Raw genomic sequence first — 17,611 nt, 5'->3', positions numbered from 1 at the left:
ATCTAATTGCGTTTTAAGCGCCCTGTGTTGTGTCTTTTGTCTTTTTACATGAAAAAGAGAAAGCGAGGGAGGGAAGAGAAATTGACTGAGGGAGAAATGGGGAGAGCGCATATTTTATACATCCCTTGCTGTTCAGCACTCTCCGTCTGCTCCACCACATCATGTCACTGTGCTCATTAGAAATATGTTGACTCACTGCCTCACACGCATATCCCCCCCCGTCCCCTCCTCGTTTTTTTTTTCCTTTTTCTATCTTTCACTCGCTCCCTCGCAACATATCTTTCTCACTCTCTCCCCCATCACCTTCTCTCTCTTCTGTCGCTCTATCATTGTCTCGCTCCCTCTCTCAATATCCCCCCCCCACCCCTCCGCCTCCCGCCTTCTCCCTCCTTCTGGCGGGTTGGCAGTTCTGAGGTAGTTGCTGTCTGCATAGCTAAGGGAAATGTCAGCAGTACACGCAGAAAAATGGGTCAGAACATTAGAACGCTCCCCGCACATGCTCAGTGGTTGACACAGCGTTGGGGCTATGCACCGAGTGAATCAGATCACTGTGTCCTCTCATATCCTCCGCCACGCGTGAATGTTCCCACTTCTCACTCCTGTCTTTTCTCATCTATTATTGATGGCGCACAACAGCTCACGGCGAGGTTCACCACCACTGCTGCAATCGCTGTGGAGCATTGCGGCGGGCCGGACATTGAGGAGGAGAGGGGAGCGGATCAGAAACGGTTGGGGAAACACGCCGTTAGGTTCGATGAAAGCCAGCGATTAAAAGCCCTCGCGCTTGATGAGTCTGTTTTCCCTTCCCTTCCCCCCTTTTTTTTTTCTGTCTTTGTTTCTGTCTCATCTGTTTTTCTCTCTGTCCTCCTTCCATCTTTTTCTTCTCTCTTTGTCTCTCTTCCCTATCGGCCAGACACCCCACACCCCAGTCATTTTCCTTCCCGAGCCTCGGCCAAACCGGAGCGGAAATAGAAAATAGACGTGGTAGGCTGTCAGGCTCTTTAACTCACACACACACACACACACACACACAAGCCACACAGAAACTGGCCACAAGGGACTCAAATGTAAATTGCCCTCCACACCCTTCTATCATTCTTCCACACCCGCATACAGCCGTTGAGCAGGCCTTTGGGCAGATGCAGATAAGGCCAGAGAGAGGAGAGGCGTATGATAGCGATCCGTGGAGTCGTCTGATTGGCTTTTGGTAATAGTTTATAACTGTCCCCGTCTGCCGGGCCTGCCCTCGTAAAGCCGGGTTGCGGACCCACCATGTTTACCGCACAAAGACTTCAAAGTGTGTGTGCTGAAATCACAACAGACAGACTGATAAACTGTCTGTTTCCTCTGCAAGTGGTATTCCCCTCAGAGCTGATGCAACCACTCTTCTTGTCTCCTCTCTTCTCTTCTCCTCTCCTCTGCACTCCTTTCGTCGCCCCCCCTCTTCTCCTCTTCCTGTCCGCCTATTCTCTCCTCCTCAGAAGGGCGCTTCTTTCAGGCCGAGTTTAAGCCAGAGCAATAAATAAGGCATATTATGGCCTTTTAACGCGATGAATAATGTAAAACAATAAAAAGTTAATATATAACTACTTTACCCTCATTCTGCCATGCCTAAGTGTATTGTAAGTATATTCTAGGAGTGTGCATGTGTGTGTGTTTGTGTGTATGTGTCCTGCACTCTTGTTCCCCATGAATGTGTCAGTGCTGGGAATGCCTGTCGGAGTGTTTGCCGAAGGAGTCGCTGATATAGATGTGAGCTCATTTTTTAAGACAGGACAGGGATACTGGTGTGTTTCACAGCCGCTCGCTAACTTGTCCTTCCTCTTTGGGCTTTCATCTCCGCTTCTGAGACACTTTCAACACATGGGACTGGAGATAACCTTCTCTATGTGTAAAAGATACATAAAACGATAATAAAAAATAATCCTCGCTGATGCGGAGGAACAAGTCGTTGTAATTCGATGCACGACGCTTTGCCAAGACTGAGTTTCTGTGTATTTGTTTCCCGCAGACCCAAACACAGCAGACCCTGTGGTGCCGGAGGCTCCGGAGGACAACGCCATACCAGAGAGCAGTCCAAGTCCGTCTGATCAGGGTCGAATCGGACCTGTGATCCCAGGAAACACCGGTGAGCAGAGCTAAAACACCCACAGCGGACCGGCAAACCTGGGCTGTCAGCCCGGGGCCAGAGACCACCCCAGTAGGCCAGCAAGATGACTTAAAGAATACAGTTCATAAAATACAAATACTTTATTAAAATACTAATATTTGAAATAATTATTCCTCTTGAGAAATAATGAATATTCACAGCCTCTAGGCTTTTCCTAATAATTAATCAGCTTTAGCCTGAGAAGAGAAAATAAAAATCATAGGTCAGTCTCCCAGACTATATACCAGCTCACACACCTTGTTCATGCCTTAGGCCTTACTTTCCTTTTTTTGGGGGGGGTCAGCAAGCCAAAATAAGTGGAAATCCGCTGTTGTATTATACAACATGATACTGTAGAACTCCACAGAATACAAAGTAAAACAAATGAAATCCACCCAGAACAAATCCAGCTCACCCTGAGATTCACTTCACTTGTTCATACTGTACACAGAAGGCATGCTGCGCACAAGGAGACTCAAAGACAGACTTCCTTATAATCCATCTTTTTAAACTTCATTAGAATTGCAGATAAATGAAGATTAAAAGGCTAGATAATTGAAGAAGTCATTTGAGCCTCCTTGGGCGCACTGGGCCTTCTGTGTTTCCTGCTTTCACCAGCACCTTCTATTGTGAGCTATTCACTACTTTCCACAGGAGACCCCAATTTTTTTTTTTTTTTCCCTCCAGATTACTTCCTATTCTAACTTTTTGACTTACTCCAGAACTCTGTATGCCATGAAACTTCTGGCAAGTACAGACTGTTCTGCCTGTCCCGAAGTGATAAGCCTTCCTCACTTCATAATTGCTTATTCGACATTAGTTGGTCTATAAAAAGATTTTCTAATGTCACTTTTTCCCCTGTATCCGGGCTTTTACCTGTCCACCATTGTTAGATCACTGATTATGTCAAGTGAAGAAGTGGAGGGTGGAATGAAGGACGTGTCACTGCAGTTTGAGGACTGATATTTCAGGAATCAGCCGTTTGACAGCCACTCTCCAGTTTTCTGTTTCAGAATGCATAAAATTCCCCATGTGTCTGATTTCAGCGATAAGGCTGGAATCAGCAGCTTTTCAGTGATGTCATTAGTCATGATAAGGCACAGTATCCCCTCCCAATAAATAGTTAAGTGCAGAGTGGTCAGCCGAGTGCGGAGACACAGTCATTAAGAGGGGATGGCAGTCTCCGGAGGTATGCAGTTTTGTGTGTGTGTGAGTGTGTGTGTGGTGGGGGTGGCGGTGGGGGTCATGGACAGTAAAGAGGCAGGGGGAGTGCTGCTCTTTGGCAGCAGCTGCATGCATACATGGAAAACAGATTTGGTCCTTCTCAGATTTCAGTCACTGGAGGAGCCAGTCATTCTTTCTCTCTCTCATCCAGTCAACCCCTCTCCCCCTCCTTTCCCCCTGTCTCCCCCCTCTCCCCCTAAACCCCCAGACAAAAGGATAAAACAAAATCAGATGTTCAGATATGCACCCTTCTCTCCCCTCTCCCCTCTTTCCATATCTTCCTTGGCCTTTACGATGTATAAATGTGGCTTCAACATGTTATACAAGTTTTCTCTTTGCCTGGGCTCAATCATATCAGAGTTGGGATCTCAGTTGTACTGAATGACGACTACAGATTTCATTAGGAGGCCATTTTGATTAAGCTAATTAGATTAGATTACATCAATGGGCCTGTCAGTCATGCCGAGCAAACACCAAACGGGGATGTGATCACAGTTGATTTAGGCACTAAACAGCAAGATATACAGATGACGGGACTGAATTACTGTAAATGTTATTATTCCACTGATTGTTCAACAGTCCTAATCCTCTCTTTCTCTCTCTCTTGCTCTGTTTCTGGTTCTTTCTCTTTAGACCACATCAATCAGGACCAGTCTGGTTCCAGCGCAAGCTCGGACGGGATCCTTGGCTCCAAGGTGGCCGTGTTCTCCGCCATCGGAGCTGGCTGCATCATCTTCCTGTTACTCATCCTCCTGCTCATCATCCTTCTCATCAAGATGCGCAAGCGTGCCAGGAAAAATGCCCACTCGCAGCCCCGCCCCTCGGCACTGTCACTCAGCACGCTGTCCAATCCCAAGCTGCCCGGGGGCACGGCTGGTACGGAGCCCAGTGACATCATCATTCCGCTGCGGACAGAGAACAACTACTGCCCTCACTATGAGAAGGTGAGCGGGGACTATGGCCACCCTGTCTACATCGTCCAGGAGATGCCCCCGCAGAGCCCTGCCAACATCTACTACAAAGTCTGACCTGCTCGAAACATCCAGCAACAGAGTCAGGAGAGAGAGGGGAGCGCTTGATTTATGTTCTTGGGAAGGACATTTCCCTTTTCATTTTGGGGACTTGGTGCATCTTCAAGCCCGTGTTTTTTTCTATCACCTGCTGCACAAATCTGGAGAGACACACACTGACCAGTAAACAGCGGGGTTGTGAACTGACTGAGAAAGAGGCTTATTCTGTTTGATTGGGTTGTCTGATCCCCCCAACTCCCCTCACCTCCTCGATACCTTCTACGTGTCCGCTCTGCGCTTCAGTGGGGGCGGGATCAGATGAGATGGGGACGGGGATGGGGACGGGGTGGGGCGGCATCGGAGTGAACCAACAGATGGAACTGTAGTTTCCTGGTTTGCTGTCCCCCTTAATGGGCAGGATATAGCTTAGTTTAGTTCCCTAAAGTACAGTCTGTGTTACACCCAATTAAACACATCATCCTAGCACACTAGCCAGGAATAGGCAGGCACAGGCCCCAAACGCCACTTAGCCTGGTTTGTGTGTGTGTGTGTGTGTGTCCGTACAAATGTGTGTGTGCATGTGCGCGTGTGCGTGTGTGCTAGTCAGGGCTCCGTACTGGGCCAGGAAACTCTCCAGATAGCTCAGGTATCAGACACAGTGTGTGAAATAATGTGTTCCTCTCCCTTCGCACCTCTGATGTTTGCCTTACTTACTATTTTTGATGGAGGATTTCCTCGACCCTGATTCAGTTCACAAAGCAGTTGTATTTTGTTAGACTTTCCTACAAGTGCACAATGTATAGAGATGAATAGTTCGTCATTATTACTCCATGTCCTCACCGCCCATGTCACCATTGCGTTCATTTTGCCTGAGAGAAAACCCTGACCTGGACTATTGATGTCGAGGTGTGTATGTGTATGTATGTGTGTGTTTCTCGGAGCACTCACTTTTCCACTGGTCTGATGTGAGCTTTACCATTACCCTGGTATTTATGACCGCCTGCCGGTCTGTATCTGAGGGTGTGTCCTCAATGTGCACGTCTGGGTGCGAGCGTGTGTGTGTGTGTGTCTGTGTGGGCGTGCATGTGTGTGTATGTCTGTGGGCATGTTCAGGCGAGTCCTGTATCTGGGCAGACTGTAATGGCTTAGGGGTAGAACACTGAGTTACTGTATGGTAATCTTCAAAAACAAGACGGACTGATGCGCTGACAGACAGACTTGCCTGAGATCCACCCTTAACAAAAGTCCTCAGTGCTCCAGTTGGCACTGGCTGAAGGCTTGATTGTGTCTGATGAGCTTTCGGGGAGATGGTTTTAAAACAGCAGGCACGTTGAGATTTGTTTGTTCTAGCTTCTGGGGCTGGTGAGAGCGACAATGTGAGCATCAAACAGCCACAGAAGCAGTTTGGTGCCTGCTTCCTGGGCAAGGTGGGCGTAGGTTGGATGGTCTGCACTGATTGGATGGCCTACATAGGTAGGATGCCCTATATAAGTTGGATGCTCAGCCGTTGCTGAACATTGGGCTACAGTATTGTCAGATGCCAGTTGGCTGCCATCTGTAGATGACTCAGTGGAGTGCGCAGTCAGTGGCGGTGCCAGCGTGTGACTAATCTAGGTGCCATCTCCTTGCCCACACTCACCAGCCGGGGAGAAGAGAGCCACGGAGAAAGGAGAAAATGTTCCTGCAACTTGGCGCTAACCTGAGAGGAAGATGGAAGGGTGGGAGGTTGAGGGGTGGGGGGTGGGGGGTGGGGGTGGAATGGAAGTAGTTTAGCATTCATTTTTCCATCCTCTTGCCAGTTGTGCTGTGAATAAAAATGCTGTGCAGAATATTCCACAGTCAAGGTGTTCAGCCACCGAGGACAGTGTAGCTCAGCTATCACACGGCCCAGGGCAGCGGCACCAAGACAGGATTTACCGTGGCTCGGTGTGCGCACGTGCACGCCAGAGCTCGCTTTTGGGGGATGTTCGGCTGCGGAGGCCGGTGGGTACGTACACGCCGGAAATAGTATGTGCCTCTGTGTGCGAGTGCATATTTGTGTACATTTGTGCTTATACGTGCAATTTCCCGCGTGCGAATGCCTTTGTGGTTAAGTAATTGAGCAGACTTGTTTCAGGTCTGGAACTAGGTGCACCGAAGAGTGCCGGCTGCCAAAATACCAAACGGCGCAGTCCCAGTTAATGATGTGTGAGAGGAAAGGAGGCCAGATAAGGACAGCTATTCCTCCACATGCAGACACAAGCCGACGCTGACACACGCCCGCACACACACACACTGAGACTGATGGGTCCAGGTTTATCTCCAGTCAAACGGTCAGACTGCCTGTTAATGTTTATTCACCAACGGAGACACCTATCATCCGCTGCCACATACTATTGCCATCCACAGACGCACGCTGCTGAGTTAAAAGCCAGTCTCGCTCGAAGACTTAAGGCAGACTCCAGTGGCTTCATGCGTGTCGTTAACTTGCAAGTTAACAACCAAAACAGCTGCTCGTGCTCTTTTGGTACTGTGTTTTAACTCAGCATGCAGTCCTCAGTGGCTCTCTGTGAAACACATCCAAGATCAAATATTTTTGTTTCGGATCAGTGCGCATCCACTCACCTACACCAGCCAAGGGAGTCATTACCAATCACTGCGAACCATATCTCATTTTCATTCATTGTAGTAACCACTTAATGTTATTCAAATTTGGCAAAAAAAAAAAAAAAAAAAAGAGAAAGGAGTTAATAGATAAATGTAAATATATGGATAGAGCCCAGTTTAAATGTAATTTCACCTGAACACTGCTCTTAAGAAAAATTTAAGATTAGATTTTTGTAATGGAGGTTGTTTGTAAATAGCTGTCTTTTTAAAGTGTGTTTTGTATGAATCCTTGCATTTTGTCTCTGTTTGCAATATGTTTTTATTTTATTTTTTTTCTTTTAGAGTCAAACTGCATATTGCGATGGACACATGAGCTGTCTTTTTTGCAACGTCCAGTATTGTAAAACCATCTTTGTTACCACATGTGTTAAACAGAAAAAACAAACAGAAAAAAACAACTGGTTTCAGAGTTGCATTTTTACATCAGGATTCAACAGGATTATGGTTGCTCAGAAACTGTTCAGGAGCGAAGCTTTGTCACCGAGCGAGGAGCACATGGCTTTGAAATGGATAGGTCACTGAATGAATGGTAAGGCCCCGTCCCTGTTGGAGACAGCACTTAACTCTGCATATGAAGACGATGTTAGTCCACTGCCTCTGAGTTACCTACACCTTCCACTCCATTATAAGATGGAACAAAAGGGTCTGGTCCAGAAAGATAAATCTCTTCTCAGTTTTAATAAGTCTATTGGGCCAGACGGAGAGAGAGAGAGAGAGAGAGAGAGAGAGAGAGAGAGAGAGAGAAGGAGGATAAAGAAAAGGGGCCGCGCATGAGAGTGTGACCGAACAGCGCTCACCAATAAATCATCCGGTTTACACCACTCATTATCTCCCAGGCGGTCCTTTGTTTTAAAGTTGCTCTCTCCTTCACTTTCTCCCCCCCCACCCCCCCTTCTCGCCTTTGTCATCCCTCGTTTCCTAATTTAGCACAAGGATGTTGGCTGCTCATGTTGTGAGAGCGTCACCGTAGGTTGATTTCTGCTATTGTTCAAAGCCACAGTATTATTTTCAATGTGCATGTGTAAGCAAACCTGTTGAATTTGTTTCCCTGTGTTTGAATCATAACTGTCAGTTTTGTTATTTTATTTTATTTTATTTTATTTTATTTTTTTGCCATTCACTTTTCGCCGCTTTTCAGCGTAACCTATTGGCACCAGCTACAATGGAAATAACGTTCCACCAGTTTGGAAACTACCGCATATTGATAAATAAAATTTTTCCCATGGAACTTGTCTTGAGAGATCTTCTTTGTTCTTAATCCTTGAACCTTTAGAAATGTCTGTACATGATTATCTAAAAAAGGAAATAGTTTACACTCTTATCTTCTGAGCCTTTTTCTAGTATAAATGTCTCTTGTCAGTGTTTCAGTGACCACCTTGGCTCATGGCGGTGGCAAAAACACCCTCACCTCAGGGGTCAGTGCTGCACAGATGGGTCTGTTCTGATACATTAGTCAGATTGAAATCACAAGCAGGCTTCATAAATTCATATTCTGAGAGTATGGACACGCCTTTTTGCATAGTAACTAATATCCATATCAACCCTCTCTGCCCTGGTGTCCTCTGAAATTACATTTCTTCATACATGATTAAATCTGATTGGTTGCACTCTGCATTTCCATTGCGTTTGTCTGAAATTACAGTCTGCATTTATCCGACTGAGGAATAAACTCCAAGTGCTCGGTGAAAGCAGAGATGGCATGAAATGTTATTAAAGTGATTGGGCATTTTCCCTGACAAACACATCAGTGTTTATGGGCATGGCTTTTGCGTGGCTGATGATGTGAGCTGAAGAGGAGACACGAAGATGGAGAGGGTGAACCAAGAGAGTTATGGCAGAAGAGAGAAAAAGACAGGGCAATGAGAGACAGAATGTGCCTGTGGCATCAGTGGCTCATCTCCCCCCCACCGCCCAGCAATCCCCCCCCTCCCAACTTTTTCTTTCTCTGCCCCAGGGCAGGTACGTTCATCTGGTTTCCTGGCTCAGTCCCGAGACGCCTCCATAGATCCACGTTACTGTGGGTTTATTAAAACCTTCCCCCCACTGAGCTACTGTTTGTGTGTGTGTGTGTGTGTGTGTGTGTGTGTGTGTGGATTTGCCACAGGGGTCTTCTGTTGTTCTACATCAGAAAGTCCACATCACAAAATAAGGAAAATATGACTGTTCTGCCCTGCACAAAAGCAGTCTTCGTCTCTCTGAGTGAAAAGATTTAGCGCCACGTATGTCACAGATCGTTATCAAACCTAATACTGGCTTCTCATCGCCTCTCAGTTATCCAATGTGTTTACTAATGTAGGAGGTAAAAGGAATTTGAATTGCTGATATGGGACTTTTTAAAGTATTGTTTCATCATTAGGAGCCTCTCAAGCAGCATATGAGTGTTACCGAGCTTTCTTCTCTCTCTCTCATCTTCACATTCATTTCAGTCTACTTACATGTCCGTGTTTTAGTTTGTGTGCTTAGACCGAGGCTCCTACTGACTCAGATATAGTTTCCAACTGCAGCAACAATTAAACACTCCCATGCATGCATGTGTATTCCCTTAATGTAAGTACTTATAGCGTGGTGGCTCATGGCTTTACAGATGAAACATTTCACATGGGAAAGCATGAGAGCTGCCAGCAATTTCAGGTGGCTTGGGATCAATTTAACTTACACTCATTCTCATCCATGTCCATGAATACTAATTTGAAACATAACTTCCAAGAAAGCATTTTCCAATTTTCAATTCTTCTCAATGATTTATAACACAGACAAAAATGTAAGTCACTGGAGAGTGTTAGAGATTCACTTTTGAGGCGCTGAGGACAGCAGGCAGGGATGTAAAATAATAGCAGAGAGAGCAAGAATGCTTTTTTTTTGTTTATCTTCCTTTTCTTCTGGCATAAATCTTAATATGTAAAACCACAATGTGGATCACAATAATTGCTACCAAACCTATGTAAATTACATGAGGATAGGGTCATTTAAGGGAAACATTTTTTTTAATTAATGCTTTTCTGAGAGAATAATTCAGTTTTGTTTATATTGCTGGTTGCTGGTCTCATGATCACTAGCTGGAGGTTGTGCAGCACTATAGCTTGCTAACTTTTTTTGTCACTATATCACAATGTACAAGGCAAGTCCATTTCACAGTTCCTGGCGAGGCCATGGATGGAAAATAAAGTTGTCAGTGAGCGATGTAAAGTGATTGCTAGCCATTGGAGAAGAGGAGGGAAAAAAAAAAAAAACACATTCACTAACGCTGGTGAGATCCTTTAACGGTGTAACTTGGCACTGCATCTTAGTTTCCCCTCACGTTATTTCACACATTCTGCTCCCACACAAAATCTGCTGCATGTGCAGACACTACCCTTGATCTGTTGAAGCAAGCAAGTTCAAACTCCACGACTTCTCAGCTGTGACCATGCATCCAAAAGGAAAGAGAGGTCGTCAATAGCTCTTAAGCGATTAAGGGCGCTATCTCCTAATGTTTTTCATATAGATCGTGCAGGAGTCTCGTAATTCACACCAGAATCAATATGACATGCCATGGGACATGTTCTTTCTCATGTAATGTACATATACATATTTAATGAGTTAATGCATCACTCGCCATTCATAAATAATGCACGCACACTAATGCTTTTCATCAAATGCTGCTCATCAAATATCAAGCAGAATTTGGTCAGTCTCGGCTGCAGGAGAAACCTGAAACGGCGCGCAGAGGGGGGGAAAGCGGGAGAAGAAAAAGCATGGAGGGGGAGTTCATTAGTCAAACAGGAACATAAGGATCGTTCATGAAAGGACTAATTAATGTGATTCAAATTCCAATCAATGGAGGGAACCATATCTAAACAACCTTCCTCTTTAATCCCTCGGAGGGGCAGGAAATGGAAATTCCACCAAACATCTTGATTCTCTTGGGTTATGGCATGCTTCATCTTTATGTTTCATTACACACACTCCAACAACACACGCACACACACGCACACACACACATACACACTAACGGCCATACGTCAGCCACATATTGATGGCATTATTATGACCAGAACATGCCTGATCAGGCCTGGGCTGTGGCAGGGATCCAGGTCTGACCAAGACTCATCAATCATACAGAGCGAGTGAACCTAAGAGACTCACACACACACACACATGCACGGAAACAGGCACGCAGGCACACACACGCGCGCTCATGAGAGAAATAGCAGAGCTGCTGGCTGCTGGGTCACAGGTGTGGAGACCAAGGAAGAAAGTGGGAATTATTCCCCCGCTTTCTTTTCGTCCCCTTTAAAGAGAAACAGCTCCCTCCCTCCCTCCCTCCCTCCCTCCCACATCTTTGAAAACGTTCCATTTCCATCCACATTTCCTTCACCCAATTTAAAACCCACACTTCACCCCCTCATCGTCACTGCTCCTCTCCTCCTCCGTCTCCTTCTCTCAATTAGGCCATGCCTAGAATCTCAGGCATTATCTCTGCTGGCCATTTATATAACATGACTCCAAACGCATTTGCACAATTTTCCAATTACAGTATTGTGCCTTGAAGCTTCCGTCCCTCCTGCCTCTCTCATTTCCCCTTTTTCACTCGTGTTGCCCTTGATGTTTAACATTACAGAGGAGCAACCCCTCCTTATGCACACACACATCTGTAGTTCAAAGTAATAGCCATTATTTCTCCCCTCTGCATTGCTGTCATTCATGAAAAGGTGTTTTTCTGCATTTTTTTAATCTACATCAACGGAGAATCTGTGGCCGTGACAGACAGATACTTAAGTAGGTGAGGTGAAAGACAAGCGACTGCGCGGATATGTCTGGTAAATCCCACATGCAATTTAAAACATTTAAAGGTTTTAATGCATTTAAATGTAGCCTTTAAATCGGAAGTACAGTTTCAGAAATTTCCAAATATTGTGCTGAGTAATTTTCTTACATAAATTGGTTCATGTCACTTTCCTAATAAGAAGTCAACTGGGATATGCAGATAATTAGGAATCCCGAATTATCACCCCTGCTACCATTTGTGATTTACTTTTTCTGTTAAATTTAATTGCTATTGAATATAGTTTTGAGAATTGATTAAAAGCCCTTAAAAAGACTGGTATGGTATTTACACCAACATACATACAAGTGATTTTGAATGTTTGACCCATTTACTACAATTTACCCGCATTTTTCATTGAAATAGACCACTTAGCAAATCGTATTGGGGTAGTAAGGATTTCACAGCATATAACTGAAATCCCCTGGTTTTCCAAATTTAAATTTTTGGTCGAGGCAGCCACCTTATAATGTTCTGCTTCTGGGACTAATAAAGCCATCGCCATTAATAAACCACAGAACTGATAAGTGGCTGTGTAAAAGCAAACGTTTCCCTGGGGACTATTTTCCTTGGCGGAGGAACGACTTCACTTCGCCCAATTTCAAGTCATCAAAACAAAACAATACTGCTGCTTTTAGGGAAACGAATGATGACAACTTTATTACAGTGATGGAATACTGGTATGAGGAAAGTCTGAAGTCTCAGAGTTCATTTATCGTAGTGGAATGAATGGAAACAAATGGCTGGATAAAGTACTAAAATATGACTGCTTGCTTTGGGGAAAGATTAGCAGAAACATTAAGCGTATATATTTTGTAGATATTACACTCAACATCCTGACCCAGCAGTATTAGTGGTAGTATATTATTATTTGTATTATTACTACTATTACTACTACTAATAGTAGTAGTGGTAATAGAATTGATTTTATCATTATTATTATTAATAGATAGATAGATCTTTATTGTCATTGCACAATCATATACGATATAATAATGCAATGAAATTAGGGCTCAGTACTTTCGGTGCAGGGCAGAATAGAAAGCATTGTGCAACCTGCTAGTTCAATAGCCGAGTCTCTGATATCAGAAAAATAGGGATGTAATAGGGGTGTAAACCTTAAAAAAAAAGAACCATTCAAGACACAATACACCCTACAAACTTCTCACCAGTGATGTTTGGACCACCAGGGCAACTGAGAGTTACCCGACCCTGACTGTTCAGTCTGTTTTCAACTGGGAGATGAAAAGTGCAGCGTTACAAACACGTCCACAGTATGAGAGCCACACAACCACAAACTTATCTGATGAATTAATGAATATAGTGAAAGATTTTATATGTTTTTTTTTACTATGTTTATTTACTTTTTTGTATGGAATAAGACAAAATACAGAGATCATTAGAAATTGAAGTGTTTTTTTTTCTCCATGCTGTACGAAACGAACTGAACCGAAACTGAAATTGGGACCTGAAAATCACAATGCAAACCAAATTGTAGGTGTATTGAACCGTTACACCCCTCATTGTTAATGTTTTTTATTTATTTATTTATTTTCTTAAACTAATAGTAGTAGCACCAGTAGTAGTTGTGGTAGGGTTCACAGCAGCAGCAGTAGTAGTTTCAGTCCTAGCAGTAGATAACAGTAACAGAAGTAGCAGGTTGTCATAGCATTAGCATCTTCAGGGCTAACTGCATTCACTAGCAGCTTGTCTTTCAAATCTGCGAACCGCAATCACGAGCCGGGCCTTAGCGCGGCTTGGTATCCATGAGTGCACAGTGTCCGTTATGATTATAAAGAGCTGCACTTCCGGCCTCTCTGGGGTGGCCACTCAGAGCTGACTGGCCTATTGTATCAGTTCCTGGAAACCCAAGCCGATGCGAGCGTTACTGACCACCCATCTGCAAACTAACTGACCTAAATACTGGGCAACATCTGTGGGGGCAGGGATTCTGGATGGCAACAGACAGCGCATGTGTGTCACCATATGACTGTGATGCCTGAATTGGTGAGTGCACATACAAGCTGTGCCCTGACAATTGATATGTACTGAGTGCGGATCGATAGTGTGTGTGTGTTGGTGTGTGTGTGTGTGTGTGCATGCCTGTATGTGTGCATGTCTATTTGGCAGTGTTGAGGATGTGAGAAACACGGTGGCAGTGAAGGACCCCTCAATGTCACTCAAACTTAAGAGAGCAAAACAGGCCTTTTACATCAGAGCCGCTGAGCTTAAGAGACAAATTCGCAGCAAAGCCGACGGAGAGATGCAAACTGAGCAGAGCAGTCAGGAAGCGTCATAGAGCCGGCGCAGACATGCCTTTGTGTTCCCTGTGATGCTGTAGCGGCACAGCAGTTGACAGGATGCATTAGAGAATCCCTCAGTGAAGAGTCACTGACCTAAACTTGTGACCTAAGTGCTGCCCTAGTTTTAAGTGTGCCACATGAGATCAAAAACATTTTGCTCAATAGTGTCCTACTGCAGGCTACTGTAGCTGGGGAATGCCATGTTCTGTGTTGGGCTGTGTGCTGTTTCAGAGTTGGGGGTGGGGGGGTTTACAGTGCAGTTCCTTCACTTTGCAGCAGTAAGAGCAGCTTTGGGGGAGCATTGTTACCGGGGCAACTCATTTTCCCACACGCAAGCTGACATCAGTAAGACAGCAGTGGAACGCGGGGGGTATCTGAATATTCATGAAGGGCAGGGACTCATTTCAGCCCAGTGAACACTCTCCCTCTCTCTTCCTCTCTCTCTCTCTCTCTCTCTCTCTCTCTCTCTCTCTCTCTCTGTCACACACACACATTTGCACACAGTCACACAATCATACACACACAAGAAGTGCAAGGACTTGTTCCATACCAGCGGGCACATACTCATCTCACGCCTCACTGCACTCATTCATATCAAAAGCGCATGCTCATTACACAGAACAGCAGAACTCACACTCGCACTCACTCACTCACTCTCTCTCACACACACACACACACCCACACGGGCACACACACACACTCCAGAAATTAGGCATCATATATAACTCATATAACTTGCCTTCTTTCATAAAGACATAATAAACATTTGAACAATACCTCTTAGTGTTGCCTGCTTACAAATCCATTAACTCAATAAGTCTATTTCTTGTTTCATTATAAAATAACTGCTTAAAATGGCTTAAGGCGAAATCTGCCATATGCAGAAACGCAATGAGAAGAGACAGCCTTGCTTTAAGCAGATGGTTTCTAGCTCCACTAACAGCTGGATTCATGTTTCGCTTTCATGCAGACATTGTTTGACATCGTGATTATTAAACAGGCCCGTTTTAGTGCTGTTTCTCCTCCATGTTATTCTGTTATTGGTATGCAGAGGCGGCTGTGAGAGGAGGAGGAGGAGGAGGAGGAGGAGGAGGAGTGGACGGTGCGATGAGAGGATAGACTTGGATGTGATGAGAGGCTGAGGGCAGTCAGTCAGTCTGGACGTTTGGCACAGAGACAGCAGATTCCATTTCCATGCCAATCTGCCTTGTCTCTCTCTGAATCAGACTTGACCTTCACAGGCTGATGACTCCAGAGGCCTGGGACCGGGAGACGCTTTCTGCCTAAAACCAGACATGCATACCCACACGCACACTCACACACACACACACACACACACACACACACACACACACACATACACACACAATGGGAAAAACATTTCCCTTGTTGCACTCACATCTCTATCTGCCCACATGCACATATAAACGTGTACAGACAACACATACACACATGCACAAACCATTGGAAAAAACCTCTTGATTTACAGTAAAGGAGTGATACAAAGGACTGAAATGAGACCAGATCATCTTTAGAGAGCCAACCCGCGATGCAGATGGCTCTGTTTTTCATCTCCCCTCTCATGAGAGCTCGTTTTCTGTGCTCTGTTCGGCAATTTCAGTGTTTTTCACCATTGTAGTTTGTTTCCATGAAACACCAACAGGATCCAGCTCAACAAAACAAATAACAAACACAACAAATGACTCTCCAGAGGTTTTTGCACTTCACACGTTTCAGACCTCCTCCCCTTACATCTAACTACAACTTCCCGCGGTCCAGGTGCTGAACCCCAGTCCCGTCTGCCCCCTGTGTTTGAACCCAGACTAAAATAGACCTTTACAAGTCTTTTAATGAAAGTGACTCCGGGTCCTGTGGTTAATTGACCACCTTTAATGAGTGTCAAAGTGTGGTGGTCATTAGACTGAGGGCTGCTACGGGTCACTGCTGGGGGGAGACGGAAAGAAAGAGAGAAACAGAAGGAGAGAGTGAAAGAGAGAAAATGAGAAAAAGGGAGGTTGGGTAGGCAAAAGCAGTAAAAAGCATAAATTCTTTCCCTTAATACTAAAAGCTGTGTGTGTGTGTGTGTCAGAGAGAGAGAGAGAGAGTGTGTTTGAGTGTATGCAATGCATGTGATGCATTGTCCATGCATTGTTTGTGCGTATCCCCTGGGGGCAGCATCTGTCCTGCTACTTATTCCTGAGATCAAGGGGAAGGCATTTGGCCATATGGGTGAAATCCCTTTAATATCAACTATATTCTGTATCCAGATGCACCGTCCTACAGATCACCTCCAATCTCATTCACTTTTGTCTTACCAGCAGCTGGCCTTTTCTCTCCGAGCAAATCTAATAAACAAGCCGGGGGAAAAAAAAAAAAAAAAAAAAAAAAAAAAGTGTTCCTCAGTTTTTGCATGAGCCTGCTGGGCTGCCTGTCATCCACCGTTTCTCCCTTATGATTTAAGAACCTGGGGCAGTAAATGACCACTATCATCGAGACTGTCAAGGCTGATAGGGAAGAAATTTCTGCTTTCATGTGTTTCAGATGATCATGAATGCGCCTTTAGAGGCATGCATTTACTGTTGATGAGCTCATTTCAATGGAATATTGCAAACAAACAAACACAATGCCCTTGTTCTTTATTTTGTGTACTGTGCAAACGCTCCTCAAGGGTATACACAAGCACACTCGCACATGGGCATGCACATGCACACGCACACATGCACACACACACACATACACACATACACACACCTATGGCCCCTGTGTTATTGGATTGAAATGGAGCCTACTACACATTTCCTCGGAGTATTGATTTAATCAGCCGTGTATCATGTTGAGGCCTGTATCATCTGATGCAACACACACCACCGGCAGCAAGAAGAAGCGATCCATCACCATTTAGCTGGACAGCCTCTTGTAGTCTAAACATGGAACCATTACGCATGGTTTAACATAGACACTTTGACCTCTGGGAGGTGACAAGGTCAATGGCATCATTAGATAGGTGTCAGTCTGTGCACCGGAGCAAGACTAATTGCTATCAGACCTCAATCACAGCTAATAACTGCTTAGATTTGTTTAGATCCTCATATTATCCACCTCTAATATCCTGATAGATTTGTTGTCGTTTGCAGAGCGACATAGGCAGGGGCTGGTTTGCACCTCATTTCAGTTTGTCGCTACGCTAGCTCAGAAGATCCCTTTATCCTAAGGCTCTGTTCATCTATTCAAAGGTGCTAAGCTTACAAAATAGCTAGAGGGTGATTTCCCACACGCAGATAAAGCCGAGACTTGAAAATCACTTTCAAAGCAGGCTCTCCTCTTAAGATGCTTTGAAGCCCAGGAGAAGGGTTTGAAAACTCTGCACCTGGAAGCAAGAATCCTCCCGAGTCTATCAGAAATATTGGGGCTCTGTTTCCCCTCTGTACTCGACAGTCCCTCCGACCTGATGCGGTGGTTCGCAAAACTGTGGAAG

General features: G+C 44.9%; 1 protein-coding gene and 1 long non-coding RNA gene across 2 annotated transcripts in view; one reads left to right on the top strand and one right to left on the bottom strand.

The window, feature by feature from the left end:
- The window catches only part of efnb1 (ephrin-B1), a 59,236-nt gene extending 51,035 nt beyond the window's left edge, over window positions 1-8,201 (top strand). The window contains exons 4-5 of the mRNA XM_030061866.1: window positions 2,012-2,128; window positions 4,007-8,201. Coding sequence (XP_029917726.1) covers window positions 2,012-2,128; window positions 4,007-4,401 — 512 coding nt within the window. The 3' untranslated portion in view covers window positions 4,402-8,201. The remainder of the gene's footprint in view (window positions 1-2,011; window positions 2,129-4,006) is intronic.
- Window positions 6,581-15,495, bottom strand: LOC115366428 (uncharacterized). Its single transcript, XR_003928830.1, has 3 exons — window positions 15,462-15,495; window positions 15,365-15,369; window positions 6,581-6,631 (listed from the first exon to the last, which is right to left on the bottom strand). It is a non-coding gene; the product is annotated as an uncharacterized LOC115366428 (long non-coding RNA).
- Between the last annotated feature and the right edge of the window lie 2,116 nt (window positions 15,496-17,611).

Source organism: Myripristis murdjan, chromosome 10, assembly GCF_902150065.1.
Source record: "Myripristis murdjan chromosome 10, fMyrMur1.1, whole genome shotgun sequence".
Taxonomy (NCBI): domain Eukaryota; kingdom Metazoa; phylum Chordata; class Actinopteri; order Holocentriformes; family Holocentridae; genus Myripristis; species Myripristis murdjan.
The sequence above is the reverse complement of the archived record's forward strand: the minus strand, read 5'-3'. Positions and strand labels throughout refer to the sequence as shown.